Source organism: Periplaneta americana, chromosome 6, assembly GCF_040183065.1.
Source record: "Periplaneta americana isolate PAMFEO1 chromosome 6, P.americana_PAMFEO1_priV1, whole genome shotgun sequence".
Classification (NCBI taxonomy): domain Eukaryota; kingdom Metazoa; phylum Arthropoda; class Insecta; order Blattodea; family Blattidae; genus Periplaneta; species Periplaneta americana.
The window spans coordinates 116,737,643-116,757,198 of NC_091122.1; the positions used below are offsets into that span (position 1 = coordinate 116,737,643).

Here is a 19,556-nt window from a genome sequence, read left to right on the forward strand (position 1 = left end):
AATAATTGTCTGAGCTAAGAGTCTCGTGGTCAAGTGTTAACAATACTGTTAAAAATTCTCTCTAGCAGTGGCATGCCGTACATTGAAGACAAGGGAAGCATTGCTTTCTCTTTTTAAAAGGCATAGTGAGGACCGATCAGCTAATACAATAACAGTAGGAGTGATCAGGATCCGTCTGTGCTTATCTGTTTAACAAATATTGGTTGTTATAATACTTGTCACATTAGTCACTTGTCACATTAGTCACTAATGTGACAAGTATTATAATAACCAATATTTGTTAAACAGATAAGCACAGACGGATCCTGTTATAATACTTGTTAAACAGATAAGCACAGACGGATCCTGATCACTCCTAATGTTATTGCTTTCCTCTGTTCATAAAGCGAAAAAGAAAAAAATTATTGTAGAAATTATATTTTAATCATGAGAACTATAAATTTTCTAATCTTAAAAGTCACAAAAGTCTTTCTTTGAGCGCCTGTTCTGATTGAGGTGGATTCGTTATTCATATTCTTAGCTTGGGGCGCCTATATTGGCCAATACAGATTTATTTCCATTCAATGATTTTGCTGCTAAAGAGAGGGAAACTGCTTTGGTCTTTAAATATATTTATGATCTATGTGAAACATGCGTTCCTTTCATTCCTCATTTTCGTTTTCAGAATTTTAGATGATGAATATGAGCAAATTCTGTCCAACAGTTTAAGAAAAATTGTTATTATAGGCTACAGGGACAGCAAGCCAAAACCTACCACAGTAAGTACTTATGTATCTAAATGCATACATATATGCAGCATGCCGAAAAACAATTTCCCCGCTATGATGGGCGCAAAACGTGCATTTCCACGAAAATCTCGAAATATAAATTTTGTACTTTCTCTTTATATTTCGCATAATACGAAAGTAAAAAAGGAAATCAAAAACAGTTAAATTAAAAGGTCATACAGGTTACTGAATTTTCTTAATTTTTCTCCTCAACTTTCCAGAATAATTATTTTCTCACCTAGATCATGTCTGGTATGTCGGACATTTATGTACTGGTACATACAGAATATTTAAGGAAGGACCAGAGACGAGAAAAGCCACTTATTAGGTAAAATTCTACATGTCAAACATTTATGTAATAATACAATAATAATAATGATGATAACGGTGGTGGTGGTGGTGGTGGTGACAGTAGTAGTGGTAATAATAATAATTATTATTATTATTATGTATACATTTAGGATAATGTGAAGCATACAAACTAGTAGTTCTATCCTTAACTGAAATAATAATAAAGACTTTTTACATCTTATACTCAATCCAAGGGAGTTACTTTAAAAAACCTGATACCATGTACCGTAGTAAATTAAACCAGCCATTAAATGTCTCTTTCTAAAGGTTTCATTTATTACAATAACTGAATACATTATTATTATTATTATTGAAGGATTAAAAAGAAAAGTTATCCTCAGAGCTATGAAAACCTCACTAACTTTTATCTAGAAAAAACATATCCCGTAAGTTTAACTAGTTTAAAAAAAATTAACATCAGAACAAAGCCATCATAGAGGTTTCACAGCTCGGGTAATGAGAGATTTCAAGCTTCCACAGCAATTTAATTTGTGTAACTCTATTACCAATATATATTACAAACACAGCAGGCAACAAAACTGGTATTTTATAACATTACTCTCAGCAACATACTATCTCATAATCAAAATAATATCAGATTTGTTATCCTCAGCAGTTTGTTTACCAAATTTTGCATACTGCTTAATAAATGCTGAAGCATAAACTATTTATTTTATCGATTACAATTTTAAACATGTTACTTATAATACCATTGCTCGACTGTTGTTATTATGCAGGAGGGTTCGGTAAATAACAAGCAAAAATATATTTTGAAAATATAAATATCCAACCATAATAAAAAGAAACAACATCTAACTAAACTGAATATAATAAATTACGTAACCAAGATTATTATTATAGAATTTCCATATATATACAACAGGAAAATTCTATTGTACTACAAATAGTGATTTATTGCATTAAGCCAGCTTTTATTTTTTATTTTATATCTTCATATAAATGCGTTTTTATGCTGTTTCTCTCCCCCTGTGTCCTTTCCCCCTACAAAGCTTTTTTTATATTTTTGAGACCACCTGTTTCTTTCATATCTTTAAAGAGTCACTATAAAATAAAACTGTACAGAATTAAGAAAGCTCTATCACCATGCAACATTTAATAATATTCCATAGCATAAACAGCCCATGAAGGGCTAAGGTCGACCAGCCGCCTGCTGGCCTCATGTCTATATGCTTTAGCAGAAGTAAACAATCATCCGACCAAGTTCAGAAGTATTATGTGGCCAGCATGATAATCAGCCATTATAGCATGTAACATTAGACTTCCATATTATGCTATTGGCTCACCTCACAAATTTCAGTTCTCCACAGTTTTTGAACGAACACAATATAATGAAAATGTGTTGGAGATATTATTACTGGCACCAAGGCCACTCATTCAGACTAGAATATTATCTGGAAAACAAGCTGCCAAAAACAGTGTGGAGAGGTGGAAATGTATCTACAGACCGTGTTTTTTTTCGGTAGAAGACACAGGGATTTAACACTGCCGTAAGAAACCTACGTCTAAAAACAATGAAGATAAATAATTCAATCTTGTTGATAAATTAGCAAACTTTAGCATTTTTTCAGAAGATCACCTTTGCATAACAAATTTCTTTACTAGCTACTGATAGGTCTGCATTTCGAACATTCATTATAAATTTAAGATTGTCAAAGTGGCAGCCTGGTAGCTCAGTTTGTAAGAGCAACTATGGACTGAAAGGCCCTGGGTTCAATTCCAGGTAGTCATGGGATATTTTTCGTTGCCAAAACTTCTAGAACGGCCCCGAGGTTCACTCAGCCTTCAATCAAAATACCGTGTCATAAAACCTATCACACTCCATGGCACAATTTTGTTTTACAGTTAGCATAGCTCTCATTACTTTCTTGTACGTCCTGGTAGTGAGAGAATAAACTGTACTACATTACAAATATTTTGAAATACATAAAAAAAAAATGCACTAATCCAATACATAAAGCAACATTAATTTTAGGTTATAATTGACCAACATTTAGGAATATTTTAAACACAAAAGTTTTTTTTATAAAAAATGGGACAAAAGTGATATATTTGCTAAAATGACGGACCAGATGGCACATAGGAAAATTACAGTACCGGTACTGCCCCATTCAAAATGAAATGTATGGTCATCTTAACCATGAATGATTTCCTCTTGTTTTATAAATTGTCAAAGCCTGCTAATTTCTAAACATGGCTCACTGATTAAGTTACTTCATATTATACAGTTGTTCAAAGTTCTTCATTGGTTTTATGCAAGGTTTCTTATGACAACGTTAAATCCCTATGTCCTATATCCAGAAAACACACATTACATTTGTAATACATTTTATTTCTTTCATCTATCAACTAGGTATTCATACCAAATGTTTGTTATGTACAATATTATTTATCAGTTTTTGTAGCACACTAACTTAACGAGTTAGAGGTTTCTTAAAGGTACATTACAAAGTGTGTGCGTGTGCTTGTACACTGGCATTCATTAGAAATCCCAGTAAATTTGTATATAATTTTTTGAGGACTCCAGGAAACATGCCAGGGTCAAAATTAATTCATTCTGGAAAACTATCTAAAATGTGATTGGACTGCAAACTTCATTTTAATTATTATTGCTCTTTGCTTTTATATTTCATAATTAAATATCAATATACGGTATTTGTGATTATTATAATGTAATGGCATATTAAAAATAATGTACATAAAAAAAATTAGACATCAAATAACAGCAAAATCAATAAGAAATGAAGCGTAAAACATTACTTACTACCTTTTCTTTAACAAATTACCATTGCATGAGCAATAAATAAGATTCACTAAAATTAATAATATAGTTTTAAACTAAAATAATGATGTAACATTCACGTTCAAACTTTGAATGTGAGTGGAAAATAAACATCAACAGGTTCAGATTACATACATTATGTTGAACAGATTTTAAAATATAGTACTGGTAGCCATTTATTTTGTTTATTTAATAACATAACCCTGATATAATGAAAATTAACCGGGATTTCTAATGGATGTCAATGTACTAGAGCAGTAAATCTGATCCATTTAATTTATGGACTTAGTTCTAGTATAACTTTAACATAAATACTGTAATAATTATTGCAATTGTTCTCATTTTCATTATTATTGTTGTGTTATTATAAAAACTCTTGTGCTATCCTACTATTGGCAAATTGCTTCTGGCTAGCATATTAATATCAATAATAAATAAATAAATAAAATAAATAAATTATTATTATTTTCAAGTTGTAAACATGCTTTCAAATTACCGTTGAAGGCAATTTAAACTTGTATCATAAACTGACCAACATGTCCTCCATGCAAGGAACATCGACTTCTTCCATCTGGAACAATACTAGGTTCTTGGGATTAAATCATATCAACGACAAGTTTAAATCTTTAGTAATAAATGACAGGCCAGCAATGGTATTCTTATTTTTTAAATTAATTATTTAATACGCAATCTGTATTAAATCTCGCTATTACTTTTCAAATATGAAGGCCTACCACAATACAATATTCTTCTTCCCTTCAAGTGTTAGGCCCTATGGCCTGTTATGATCTCACAGCGGAATTTTCAACCCAGCATTTCACTGAATTGACAAGAGATATCTCTTCCCATTTGGACGATACTGGAACATGGCTTTTGAATTATATTTGTATCATGTAACACAGATGGTTTATCCATTTGTTGTGATAATGCTGTATATGATTCATTAGAAGTTCTAATTGTAATTTTTCCAATTAGAACCTGTACACATTATAATATTAAAAGAATAAAGTGATAAGCAAATAATCTCATTTACCATATTTATTAAAATTAAAACAGAACTATTATGAAAATGTTTTTATGAATGTAGAATTGAATATTTGCAGTATGGAACAAAATGAAAAAATTTTACAACATAACTCATATGAATTGTTCAGTTGCAAAGCCAAGTTAAATCCATCAGCAACGAAATTTCTAATTATGACGCCATTTTATATAGGTATCCTACAAACAAAACTCAGCTTGGACTCTTTGCGGCGTGCAATAGGTTGAGAGCATGCTGGAAAAGGGAGCATACGTCATCTGCACGAGACAGTCACACCTGCTGGTTTCTGCATACCAAGTTTTCCTTGTTGAAATGCCTTTAGTTGAATATGCACTGCAGTATATGGCACTATGAAACCGAAGTAAAACTGTGTTTGTTCACCTTAAATTTCATTCAAAATATCTTGTACTGAAGCAAAAATCGGTATATTAAGTTTGCATAATGAATAGTGTATGAAAACAAAGTTCATCTCTTTTCTTTCTTTTGAGGATACTGACTGTGATTCCATCTTCTACACATCCATAAAACTGTTTATTATTTTGGTTATGGATAAATTTGACTGTTTCCCCTAACTGTTTACAAATTGTATGTTAGTAGAGGGTTTTTTTCTTTCATGTTCTATAGCCTAACGCTTTCAGTCTCTTAATAAAATATCAATAATAATAATAATAGAAATGGATGCAGTCAATGCACCATGAAAGCTAAAGGAAGAAAGAAATGGAAGTAAAATGTTGCCAAACAATTGAGGTTAGTTTTTCTGTTCTTTTCAGCACTGCATTCTGTACAGTAATGGAACGGTTAAAGTGATTATGTTGTACTGATGAACTGATAGGAAATATTTAACTAAAATAATATTCAAACACTGATGTAATTTAATTCACGGTTTAATAATTACCGAATTGTATTACTGGTACAGAAATTCAGCCTATGGTTTCCTCAATCACTTGTGTTCACAAAGCTTCTTCAAGATTCAGGTGCAGGCAGCTGACTCTACAAGATGTAAGTAGGGCCCATCATGTTTTCTAAAAACCGGACAAAGTAGAACAAAATGACTTAATTTTGCACTAGACGTTAGTGCAATCTCCTCAGCAGGTGACTTAGGAAAAATTTAAGTATCACATATTACTTACCAAGCCTTTAGAATCACATTATTTCCAACGTGGAAATATCAGTAATACTTTACTAGCAAGTTAAATATTATACTGCAGTACCATGGAAGACATATAACAGAAGCTGTAGTAAAGATTCAAAAGTAACATACAGTTTTCCTGATTAATTTTTGTTATGACTACAATATAAGTTTTATAAGTTTCGAACACCAACTATTGCTCCACATGCATTCGACTGCAGGAGCAAAGCAGCCTAACTCAACTTAACAACAACATACAACTTTCAATGACACAGTTAAAATTCACAAACCAAAGACATTTTATGGTATTTTAAGCAAAGTGAAGATGGGATGCTAATGTTGACACAGTTAAAAATTCACAAGGCACAAGACATTTCACGGTATTTTAAGCAAAGTGAAGATGGGATGCTAATGTTATCATTAATTTGACTGTCAAAAAAGTATGATTCTTTCTGAGATATTAGAATAGGCTGCATTTACTGTAGGAAAATTTACATTTATAACTTCAAGTATGCTGAGGAACGTCTAAATATACCAAATCCATAGAAAATGTGTCTACCTATAAGTAGATAGAAACTGAATTTTCAGAGAGCTCTAATCAAATAGTATCATGTGTTTAACATGCATTGACAAACACGCCATCTGTGTGATGTCTGATAGTTGTGGAGGACAAAATAAAAATAAGATTGGGATGTTATCTTACTGGTTTACACAAAGAGCTCCTGCTAATATATAGAAAATTCAGATAATTTCTTTCTTGTTGTCCACTCTTATATTTCTCCACATTGTGTACTTGAGAAAATAGAGAAGGTCGTAAGGAAAAAGGATACTGTAATTAAACCTTAGGAGTACTTTTGACATTTTCAGACAGATGATTTGGACAATGACAATTGCAAATAAACAATTAAGAGGTTATCAAATCTCTAGGAAAGTGGCATTTTAAATATTCCTCTGCTAAAGAGTCATTATTAAAAGATCCAAGTTGGGTAATGCTTTGGTTACAGGAGAGTCTCACTACACCTTCAATGTTGGAGAAGAAAAGGCATCTGTAAATGAAGAATTACCGCAAATTATATGTTCAAAAGATTGCTCTAGGCCACTGAAAGTTGCAAATGAAAGACACTGTATACCTATTTCAGAAACATGTTGACACAAACTGGAAGGAAAGTGACTCTTGGATTTTACAGAAATCTAGTGGATGAAAAGGGAAATGTAAATAGTAGTACTTCGATTCAAACTTCCAAATATCTCATGAAGAGACAAAATTGCATGTATGGATGACAAAATCTCATCAGGAATAATGAGCAACCACCCAAAGTTCAGGAAAAAAAAAACACAGTGAAAGTTAAATGTTACTAGCTGTGTCACAGGTTATAAACTGTATTTTCAATATTATGTTACTTGTCTAAACAAAGAGGTAAAAATAAATTTCAGTCTCTGTAGGTAGTATTTTCTGTTTCAAGAATCACCAAAAACTCATCCTTACATCTGAGGCAAAACTCTGTATATTCATAATAAAGTGGTAAAACTCAGTATCTACAACCAAATATTTTTCAGTTTCAACAGGATATTATGGCTCAGTGTTTCAGAGAACTCCGCAATTAATACTAGATAGGTACAAGAACATTACTTTAAAGTATAAGCTTTGCGGTGCTAAAAGAAAAACATGACGCATTTTTTTTTTCATTTCTTGAAAATTTTAGTCATATGCACTTAGTTTTGCAACTGAAGATATATATATATTCTAGAATTTCTAACCTATTGTGTTTCGAAAGCTTGAAATCTTCAAAATTAATTACAAATTAAAGAAATTTCTAATTGGTCATGCTTTGCTAATGTGGTATCTGTATCTACACACTAATACTACATTATCAGTAAAAGTAACAAATAATGAGATTTAACATACAGAAATTATCTGTTAGTTCAGAATTTATTTCTTTGTTTGCTTACTTAGACTGAACTCTGTATATTCAGAAAACCACATACACATTTAACACAGTCACAATAATGCACTATTTTCATAAAAAAAATTCAATGTCATTGCTATTTTATAACAGGATAGAAGGACACTAAAACAGTTTCAACGACGAATTTTCAAGAAATCAAAATGACTTTGTTATTACTATACTTTATGTATTTATTATATATGAAACTTCAAACCACAATAATCTGCAGAACAGACAATCCAATAAATTAAAGTTAAATTGAGCAAGATTTAAGCAAATCTGAACTATACAATTCAAATTTTAATAAATATTGAATAACACAACAATTTTCAGTTATGTAATATACATGTACGTATATGAAAAACGAATTTTAAAACAACATTCCTTCTTCTGGAATAAACCTATTTGAAGTTTTACATCAGTTCTTGGACAAAATATATACATCCATTATATAATAATAAAGCATAATATAATAAATTCAGTTTATGATATATCTTTCGCTTTATGTTCTGCTATATTGAAAGTACTTATACACAAATTCAAATGCATTTAATGTTATGTTGTGAAAAAATATCAAGTAACATTACTATATATATATATATAGTAATGTTACTTGATATTTTTTCACTTTCTTACAAAATACACTTCTTAAAAAAAAATTGATACATAAGATTTAGCATTAATAACAATTTTCTTGGATGTGTAATTGAAGACAATATAGAGATCTGTTGTATTTTTACCTTACAGTTCAATATATGGTCATGAGGTAAGAGATAATACTTCTCTTCATGTTATGTTTATTCTCCATCAATTCTCAAAGGAGCTATCATTAAATTCTGTGAAATAGAGTGGCTGTTTCCTATCAAATGACAAGTGATTGAGCTATTCAGTAGGCTGTTGTCTAGTTAGACTGAACTCTCTATATCTACTACTCTACCTACTCTACATTTTCGCTAGGTTTTTTTTTTTTTTTTTTTTTAATTTCGCGGAATAGTTTATATTAAATATTACTTTCGGGCATTAATAAAGAAAAGACTACTTATTTTAAATAGGTACATTGCTTATTGCCTTACCTTTAATCCAGTGCCTTATATGTTTAGCAGCATTTGAAACTGCACAACCCTCATGGAAATGCTCATTAGACCAACAACCTTGTAATGACTCTGTACTATTCAAAACTATTATCATACCACGAATTAAACTACCTCTTAACTTGATGGCAATTTATGTCACGTAATAAACAATTTATAAACATGTTTCTTGGTTTCAACTCTCCTTTTGCATAAAAAAAATTCATCCTTCAGTTTCATGCAAACTACAGCAATAAGAATTTCAGTGGATAGCTCCTCTGCTAGGACAAGTGCCAAGCAACTGGCTATTATCACCGAAAGTCTAGACTAACAAAGAGATGAGTAGATATTTTCTACTAGCTTTTAAGGAGATTATTCCATATAGTTTACAAGAGCAATACTTTCACCTTTAATTATGTGTGTGCATGCACACGCATACACGAGCAACTGGAAGCAGAAGTAGCGTACGTAAACAATTTTAATAAAAATATATAGCCTATACAAAATATTTTTAATATGCTAATCCACATTGTTAAAGAAATCACTTCTGCTTTCAAAGTCTCATATATTACATAGCAGCATTTGGAATATTATTCTCATATGAATATTTTCATTAGGCGAACAACCTTTCAATGACTCTGTACAAATCAAAGTTGTCATAACACCATGAATCAAGACTATCTTAATTTTCATTTGCCAAGATATGAAATAGCAAGTTATGTCATGTGGAGTTCTCATTCTTCTTTTGTATGAAGAACACTGAGCCCCTGTTCTTATGCAAACTACAGCAATAAGAATTTCAGTGGATAGCTCCTCTGCTAGGACAAGTGCCAAGCAACTGGCTATTATCACCAAAAGTCTCAGAGTGTACGAGGAGGCTTTTACAATGTTCACTGAAAGACGCATAAAAATTATAGTCTTCAAATGTTCTGGTAAGAAAGACGTTTCAGATTACTTAAATCTCTTATGTATAAACATAAGTCCAATTAAAATTACTTCAAAATGATTCTATTTCACAGAATTTTTAAAAGTATGTTTATTCTCATATGGTGAAAGGGTAATAAGTAACTTGTAAGCGTGATACTGACTTATTGGAATGATCTATATTTCTGAAAGTGAGTCATTAAATACTGAACAAAGTAGCACTCGTAGTTACTAGCATAAAATAATTGAGGACGTAGCGGCAATAAGGGCCCATAGCCCCATAGGCCCTTTTTCCGGAGAATGCATAAATCGATTCTCTGTAGTTTCTATGTTATACACACAAAGTTTCGTTGAGAAATGTTGAACAGTAATGATGATAAACCTGTTTATTTTAATATATTTTATATGCCCTGCACTGTTTTTAAAAATTTCAACTCTATATATCTCAGAACAGCATTTTGGAGTGTGGGCCCTTATTGCAGCTACGTCCTCAATTATTGTAGTGAGTTGTAACAGTGTATTAAAACAGTAAGCGGAATTTGAAAAATCGAAGCAGGACAATTTACAACTAATGTAAAATACTTCGTAAATAAATAGGGAAGACACCGAAATAATGGAACATTTTTTTCTTTCCTAAAAATGTTATAAATTTGTATAAAACCACTACAAACTGGCAAGAGTCGAGACACATGAAATTCTTTCCAATTTTTACATTCGTGTTTCTCTCTATATACTATAGAAGAGAGAAAACGATAGGGCGGAGAAGGGAGGAGAGAAAGGAAGGACAGGGAGAAATAGGGAAAGAGAAGGATATATATTTATGTACTTTCAGATCTCGGTGTTAAACAGTATTTTGCTTCAACTGCAATACGGATATTACAACACATACAAACAGTATTTTATAATATTTAAGAAAACTCATGACTGTTATTGCCGTCAATAATGCTACAAAAGTACTAAGAATCGCATATAATTTTACAGAATTAAAAATAATACAATTGAATTTTTTTTAAAGCAAATTTTTCTAAATAAGTGATGACTAACTTAAACTTTAAGCAAAACATGACCAACCAGAATAATGTTTCAATAATTAATTACATTTAATATTACGCTAATCATTCAGAAACCACGGATTATTTCCGTTTTTACTGCTGTTGTTGTTTCTGCTGCCATTGATGGCTTTGTAGCAATGGGATGCTGCATTATTATCTGGAATCTCGTTGTGGATGTCTTCCAGTAGCATCATATTTCCATCGTCCAACACATGATTCATGTCCGAACTGCGGTTAAGAGATACTAATTTTGAACTGAAATTTATCCCATCTGAAAGCGAAAATTCCTTCATACCGTTCCTGTCACTGAAAGAGATTTCACTTGCAGCAGAAAGAGGTGTATGACCTGTAAAGTTCTGTTCATTTGGATTCGCATTTGCCTCCAACAACACACGTACCATCTCTCCATTATTAACTTCCACAGCATGGAACAAGGGAGTTCGTCCACTCTTAGCATCCTGCAATGAATACACAGATTATATAAAGACACAGGTACATGATTATCCCTCAAGAACAGGTGACGAGTTTAGCTGCTGCAGGGCCTGACGAAATTAAGGTTGTGGAAGGTAGTCATTTGTGGAGGTGGAGAGACCTTTGGGCATTATGATGGAATACAATGAAATGTGGTGCAATATTGCAAAAAAATCATTAGTGGTGTTCATTGTGTGTGTGTGTATCTGTATATAAAATTCTTTTACACGTCTGCATTATATTATTTGGTTATAGTAATAACGTGCTTATTGTCTGGATATTATTTAGTGCTGGGGAGTTCATTCACATACAGTATGGTACTTAGTTGTTTAAGTTGGAATTATAATACTAGGTCACTACTTAATATATAAAGAGATAAAGTCAAAATAATTCAGTATTATTTACTTTAGAAAGCTCCTTAAGTTTGATATAACATAATATCATCCTTCAGAGGTGTACGCAAAGGGGGTTCTATGCAAGGGGGCGGCAACCCCTCCTTTAACTTCCTACCACCGAGTACTGACCTTGTAAACTCCCCCTAAAACTTCCTACCGCCTAGTACCGATCTTGTAATAAACTGAAGCTGACACAATATGAAATTTAACTTGTTGTGAAACATATTGGAAAGGTTGTTTTGACAGTTCTTCAGTGCAAATGTTAAATATTGTGCAGTGTCGATTTTAAACTCATTTTAAGAGTGATATTCACCCGTTCATTAATTTGAGTTCTGACTTTATTGTGATACATTTATTTAATATTTTGTGCAGTTGTCAGTTCATATTAATAATAATAATAATAATAATAATAATAATAATAATAATAACAACAATAATAACAACAACAACACACAAAATTTAAAATACCGATAATGTAATTTCTCAGGGTGTACTATAAGCAGTAACATGAGCTGCTGCCAAGAAGTCAAAAGGAGAATAGCAATGGCAGAAGCTTTTAATAGAAAAAGGAACATCTTCTGCGGACCTCTGAAGAAAAAACTAAGGGAGAAACTAGTGAAGTGCTTTGTGTGGAGTGTAGCATTATATGAGGACAGAAACATGGACATTACGACTAAGTGAAGAGAAGCGACTAGAAGCATTTGAAATGTGGATATGGAGGAGGATGGAGTGTGTGAAGTGGGAGACAGAATAAGAAACGAAGCTGTGTTGGAAAGAGTGGGTGAAGAAAGAATGATGCTGAAACTGATTAGAAAGCGGAAAAGGAGTTGGTTGGGTCACTGGCTGAGAAGAAACTGCCTACTGAAGAATGTACTGGAAGAAATGGTAAATGGGAGAAGAGTTCGGGGCAGAAGAAGATATCAGATGATAGACGACATTAAGATATATGGATCATATGGGGAGACAAAGAGAAGGTCAGAAAATAGGAAATACTTGAGAATGCTGGGTTTACAGTGAAAGGCCTGCCCTTGGGCAGAATACTATGAATGAATGAATGTAATTTGTAAACAATTTTAATAATGACCTCCTCCCTTGAAAAAATTCTGTATGCTTGTGCATCTTGCAGTCTTAAAGTGGACTAAAAAGATATAATAATATCAATTATACATCATCTTTTTTTTTTTTCCTGTCTCTTTTGTATAACCTGCTGTATGACACATGAACTTCATTTCAATAGCAGTAACCCAATTTTCATCACATCTCCGAAGAGACCAAGTCTCATTGCCTTAACAGAGAACAGGTCTCGCCAAGGTTTTATAAAGGCAGGCATGTATGTATTTTGACTAATGATAGTTTCATAATGCTGTTAATGATACCCATAGATTTATTAAATTTAAGAATTTTGTCTGGAATATCTCATTCTACGAAAAATTATATTTTACAACCAAGATAACTGAATTCATTTATTCTTTCTATGATTTGATTACTGATATAAATTTTGCTTGATATAGGTTCTTTTCTGTAAAAAGCCGTAACTTTAGATTTATCCGTAGAAATTTCTATTGAATTCCCATCACGACTGAGTCATGGCAGTATAACCATTCCACTAAATACTGAGGAAATGCAGAATTTATCAGCAGGTCCAGAAACTGAAAGATGGCAGCCCCATCTCTGGAATTATCTCCTTCTGGCTAGCAAATAACTGGAGGGACATTTTCTTGATTTCAAATCTATCACAAAATATAACTTGATGGACTCTACTTATGACGACCAATGCACGACAATGGACAAGAAATAGAAGGAAGAGAATATTATATAACATAATAAGAAAACATAATATTTAAAATTAATCATAATTTAATAAAAAAAAAATTGTTGTCTGATACAGAAACTCTTGCATTTTATGTTACATTCAAACAATTTCTATATGTGCACCCCCAGTGGTACAGCAGATGTCCAACCTTTAACTGACCTCTAACCAGGTATTCAGCGACATTATAGCTAGGCTGCAAATGGCTGTATGATTGCTCTGATCACTGTTCCCATTGACATGGGATGTGTAGAATTTTCATAAACTGCCACAGATCACCATATATATATATATATATATATATATATATATATATATATATATATATACACAAGAATTTTCAATCAGAATCTCATACAACGAAAGTTATAAATGTTTTTGTAATGTTAATCTACAAGCCCATAATTGTCCAATGCAGTTGAGAGTACAGACACAGTGAGGACGAGTATTAATGCCAAGGAGAACTAGAACTCCCCACTTCTTTGTATCCCACAACATCTTGGTAACGCTAGCTTTACTTCCTCGGTAAATCAGTATAATATTTGCTAATCACAGTATGACAATATTAAAAAACTCCCTAAACAATCTCCTTAAATATCTACAAACAAGAGTCATTATTACTTTGCCTACGAGTTAATATTTGAATTCTATTTTTTAATGGGTGATGCCTCCACCCAATATGCTCTGCCTTTTACTTTCTCGCTTAAAATTCTGCAGTGCTTGGGAAAAGTGACATAAGTCAGTTTCCACAAACCTTTTTTGATAATTTATCGACAAGTTACACTGGTTTATGTCGATTAGATTTTTTTCTGTATGAATTATTGTGATGGGAGAAATACTTACGTATTTTTTTCCAAGCTAGCAGATGTTTCGTAAGTTGTCAATAAATTATATATCAAAGAAGGTTTGTGGAAACTGACTTGTGTCACTTTTCCCGAGCACTGCAGAATTATACATCCACATTCCATCGCATGTCATATTTTTTTCAGCCAAATAACGAGTCTTACCCTAGGCGTCCTTTCTTTGCTCTCATAGCAATTCCTACACACATGAAATTTTAGTGTAATATTTTCAATAGTCTATTGTCTGACACTCTTTATAAATATGTTGTCCATTCATTCCTGTAGGATTTATTTTTATCAGTTAACGAAAATATTTTAATGTCTTCATAATATTTGTGTTGCATATCCTATCTCTCCCAGTACACTGCACAGATCTGAGAAATATCATCTCCACAAACTACTACTACTTCAATCCTTTCTTTTAAGTGACCAGATCTCACTACCAGACAAATAATTGGCACTGCTAAAACCTTTTAAAATTTCATCTGGATCTCTTGTCATGGAAATAATTTTTCCACTCACAAGTTCTGTATGGATTAATGAAAGAGACGGAGACAGAGAGAGAGAGAGAGAGAGAGAGAGAGAGAGATATGGAAAATTGTTTTATTACTGGAAAAGTGAAGAAAATGATTATGATCAAGAGACATTTTAAGAACTTTTCGCATATTGAATTTCATGAGTGTATGTTGAATGATCCAATATATCTCTCTCTCCAGTGTTAACAGTCCTGGGAGAGCTGAAATCTGCCTAACAATTGAAGCCGAGTCATAAAATGTTCACTGTTCATGACTTCCAACTTCTGATATCCATCTTCATCTTCTCTATTATCTCACATGCACTTCTTTCTTGGTCTACCAATGCAGTCTCACTTCTCACCAGGTTTTCCATTATACACCGTTTCTGAAACTTTCTTCCAACAATTTGTAGATCTTCATATAGCTCATCATATATTATTTCTGCTTTCCATTACTCTTCTACTATTGGTATTTTCCTTTCCCATGCGCTTATCCTCCTTTCGTTGTATGAAAACATCTTCACATAAATATAATGTTGATGTTGTGTGATGTAGATCTGCTGCATTCCAGCAGTATATTATAAATGCCTGAAAACTTGTGCTAACACATGCAGTACTTGTCTATGTATTTTAAAGTAAGTAAAATTTGCACAATAAGGAGTTAATTGAAAAAGTAAATGATTTCACTTATCTTGAATAAAACTATCACTTTTTTATCATTATCATAAAATGTATAAATACAGTAAAACATTAGAAATATTAACAGAATATTGAATCCTTCTCTGATCTAATGACCCACAGAAATAAGATTATATAAACATTAGCAAGACGAGTAGGCTTACTATGTTATAGAAGTGAGGCATGGATAATGAGAGAAAAGGATATAAATGTGAATTACAGCCAATGAAATTAAATAAGTAAGAGCAATGACGGAATATACTTGCTGGAATCACAAAAGAAATGTAGTTGTAATGCAGAAACTTCAGATCTGTGAGTCATGTACAACATATGGATCCACATACAATCCCTTAAGTCATTTCATTTCCATATCCACATGGAAAGAGATCAATGAACTGTTGAAAGAAGAGATAGACTGAAAATTCAGCACTAAGACATGGTCTTATAGTTGAGTGGAAGATGATGATGATGATGATGATGATGACGATGATGATACATTCGGCAAAACTTATTTTCCGAATACATAAGCAGAAAGTAACAAGCTCAGTATTCAATGTGCAGTGCCAGACCGTAATCTTAGAAGTACAATGTTGATCACTGTGATTATTATTGATATGTTTTCATTTATTTTCGTCACTTTTCACAAATTTCGTTGAACAGTGACTGATAAAGTATAACAGAACAAAACCGGGAGAGTAATTCAAAGAGAAATGGTATTTGAGTAACTGATCAGTCTGGAGTAAAATTACATATGGCTAATTTTAACTGTAAAGTGAGATGTTCCTCTGTAATATGGGTTCTTCTTTTTGATTTTGCAATGCTTATTTTTGTAAAAAATTGTTCAAATATAATATAATATATGGATGAGACTTTGGCTGCATAAGATTTCAAATTAGCATATTTTAATTTGTTTAGCAATTTGAAAATATAAACACCTTCCGAATATTTACAATGTGTTTCCAAAAAACATGTCGTTTAAGAAATACACAACTTCCTATTGTAATTCAGGTCTTACTATCATTATTTCCAAGCCAAAAGGATTTCCACACAATAGGAAATCAGTTTCAATTTTTTAAATTGAACGAATCTTTTGTTACGGAAATCTATTTGCAGTTCATTCAAGAGATCAATGTAATACTGTAATTTGATATCCCATGTACAGTATTGTCAAATGAGTGTAAGCAAGGAAAATTAAATGTCTTCTTTTCTAATAAATTTGATTCCATAAATCCGTAAGTAAAAGGAAAGAATTGATGCTGTCGTACATAGATGAACTATATTTTCTATTGTTCCCTTGAAGCTATTGATTTAAATTGCTGAAGTGTTCTGAAATTTCGGAAAGGAATGTCAAATCTAGCAGCCAATTTTGCTCCAACTTGGGAATTTCTGTGTCCCATAACAGTAACATATTGAAATCCATAGACAATAATTACTCGTACTTAAAGGAATTTACAGCACCTTTTCCTTCATGAAAGCAGAAGTTATTTTACGCTTGCCAAAAACCAACGAAGCATTTTTGCATGGTTAAGTCACCTTACAGCTGTATAATATAGAAAATCTGGTATTCTTCCCCCATATCCTTTAGGAGTTTTCGGAATTTCCGATGTTTTAATTTGACTTTGATTTTATTTGGCTCATGGTGTCAACAACCAACTTCATAACATATTTCATGTTTTGTTGTTTTGTTCCATAGTGCCTCTTGGTGTAATATAGAATGGATGAAAGTTCTATTATTAGCAATGTTTAATTGTGAAATTACAGGAAAGTAAATTATAAATTTTAACATAATTATAACAATAATTTATATATATTTTACAAGGATCGATATTCTGGTCGAAAATCATGTTTCCGTGAGAGTTTCAATGGTATTGAAAATGACATGATAATATGAAGCCAAGCCACCAGTTATATTAGTTATGTTGTGTACCACTGCACGCAACGAACTGCAAGTCTGTTGTGGGTGGGGTATAGCTTCTACTACTCCCCTTCACTTGCTTCGTTTTCCAAGGGCTGGCTCGCAAGTCACAGAATGCCAATGTATGGTCTATAATATCGCTATTTTATATAGGTTCTACTAAATGTGTCCCCTTTCTTTTTAACCGTATCACATTATCATAGTTGCAGTGAAATTAAAGCTCCATAGATCTCCAAGAACAATGTATAATTGGACGAACATAATGACTGGATATTCATAATAGGGTATAAAGTCTGGATCATTCTTACTTTTCAAGTGAGGCAAATGTAGTTAGCTATCTTCCCAGCTTATTAGTCATGAGCTGATTAAGTGGGGAATGCAATACACGTGAAATACTTCTATTACCAGTATATTTTACCCGAAGATTGAGTCAATACAGAATTTCATAACTATGATAATTAGAGCCCAGATGTTTAGGCACTTATTTTGGTTAAAATAGGCAGGCATATAGGCACTAAAATAGTAAAAAATAGGCACTATTCACGGAAACAGACAAATACTTAATACACTATCCCATAAGGTACTCATTTTCCTTGGTTACATGTCACAACAAGATGCTTTTTTAAGTTGTCAACAGTCAGAGAGAACGTTCTTCATGGTGGAAAAAGATCTTTCTACTTCTACTGAAGTGATTGGAGCAAACTTAAAGCAACTTATTTCAGAAGGACTGTCTCTACTTTCTTTCAGAGATCGAGAAAAACCGACTGTGTATTGTCTCAAAAAGAGGGGTGTTAGAAGAGATTAGAGACTTCAAAGTACACATGACTTGTGCATGCAAGCAACAACAATAACGGGACCTGGAGACTTGCTTTTAATATTTCCCTCGTCCCCTTTCTTTAGCTCGAAAACCTCGAAGTGACCTGAGCACTGAGGATTATACTGTTCAAACATCTTTGTTAAGTGACATAAAAGATGGAATTGGTAGGTGAGAAAAGTTTACGACTTCTTGAAAACACATGTATTGCTGGAGAATAAGATTCTCAGCATATATTTGTGTGAGGTGAATATATATGTTTAATTTGTACAATCATTGTTTTTTGTTTTTTGGTATAATTTATGTGCGGTTTATTTTAAATGCATTAAAAATATAGAAAATGTACAATAACGACGTAAAAAGGCTAAAAAAAAAAAAAAAAAGGCATTTAACCTTAAAATAGGCAACAGGAGCCAAAATAGGCAAAAAAGGTTGTATAAAACTTGGGCCTATCATCCCCAAATGTGTGGAAACGTGTTTATCTCTAATAGGAAATGTTATGTTTTATTTAATGATGCTCACAACTGCAATGGTTATATCAGCGTCGCTCTCTAATAGGTCTTTCATATATACACTCAGTTTAAAAAAGGCATTTTGCCTAACATCCAAGCCCTAATGATAATGAAATATAGCCAAAAAAGAGGCATAGTATTATTCACATTTATTTGTATGATTACCATTATATTGTACTTCAGTTTTGTGTATGTGGTACTCACCTTTAAGTTCACTTCAGCTCCTTTTGTGATTAGAGCCCTGGTTTCTTCCACTTTGCCATTCAGTGCTGACAGATGCAATGGACTATATCCTGAAACAGACATTCTATTAAAGTTACATACTTTAACAGTATAGAAAACATTTACTCTACACTTTGTAAAATTATGAAGTAGTAATAGAAATGCATAATACAGCATTTACACCTAATATAATGGTATTATAAATTAAATGAAGGGTATGGCAAGGCCAAATGATGTGGACAATATAATATATTGCTGTCATATGTATGTCAGTCTAACTTATGAAAGTTCTTTTGTATGTC

General features: G+C 32.3%; 1 protein-coding gene across 3 annotated transcripts in view; it reads right to left on the reverse strand.

Annotated features, from left to right (window-relative positions):
• Nucleotides 1–1,372: 1,372 nt before the first annotated feature.
• The window catches only part of LOC138701664 (uncharacterized), a 148,666-nt gene continuing 130,482 nt past the window's right edge, over nucleotides 1,373–19,556 (reverse strand). For all 3 annotated transcript variants that reach the window (XM_069828797.1, XM_069828796.1, XM_069828798.1), the window contains exons 6-7: nucleotides 19,237–19,325; nucleotides 1,373–11,539 (exon numbers count right to left, since the gene is read on the reverse strand). In XM_069828797.1, coding sequence (XP_069684898.1) covers nucleotides 11,141–11,539; nucleotides 19,237–19,325 — 488 coding nt within the window. In that variant the 3' untranslated portion in view covers nucleotides 1,373–11,140. The remainder of the gene's footprint in view (nucleotides 11,540–19,236; nucleotides 19,326–19,556) is intronic.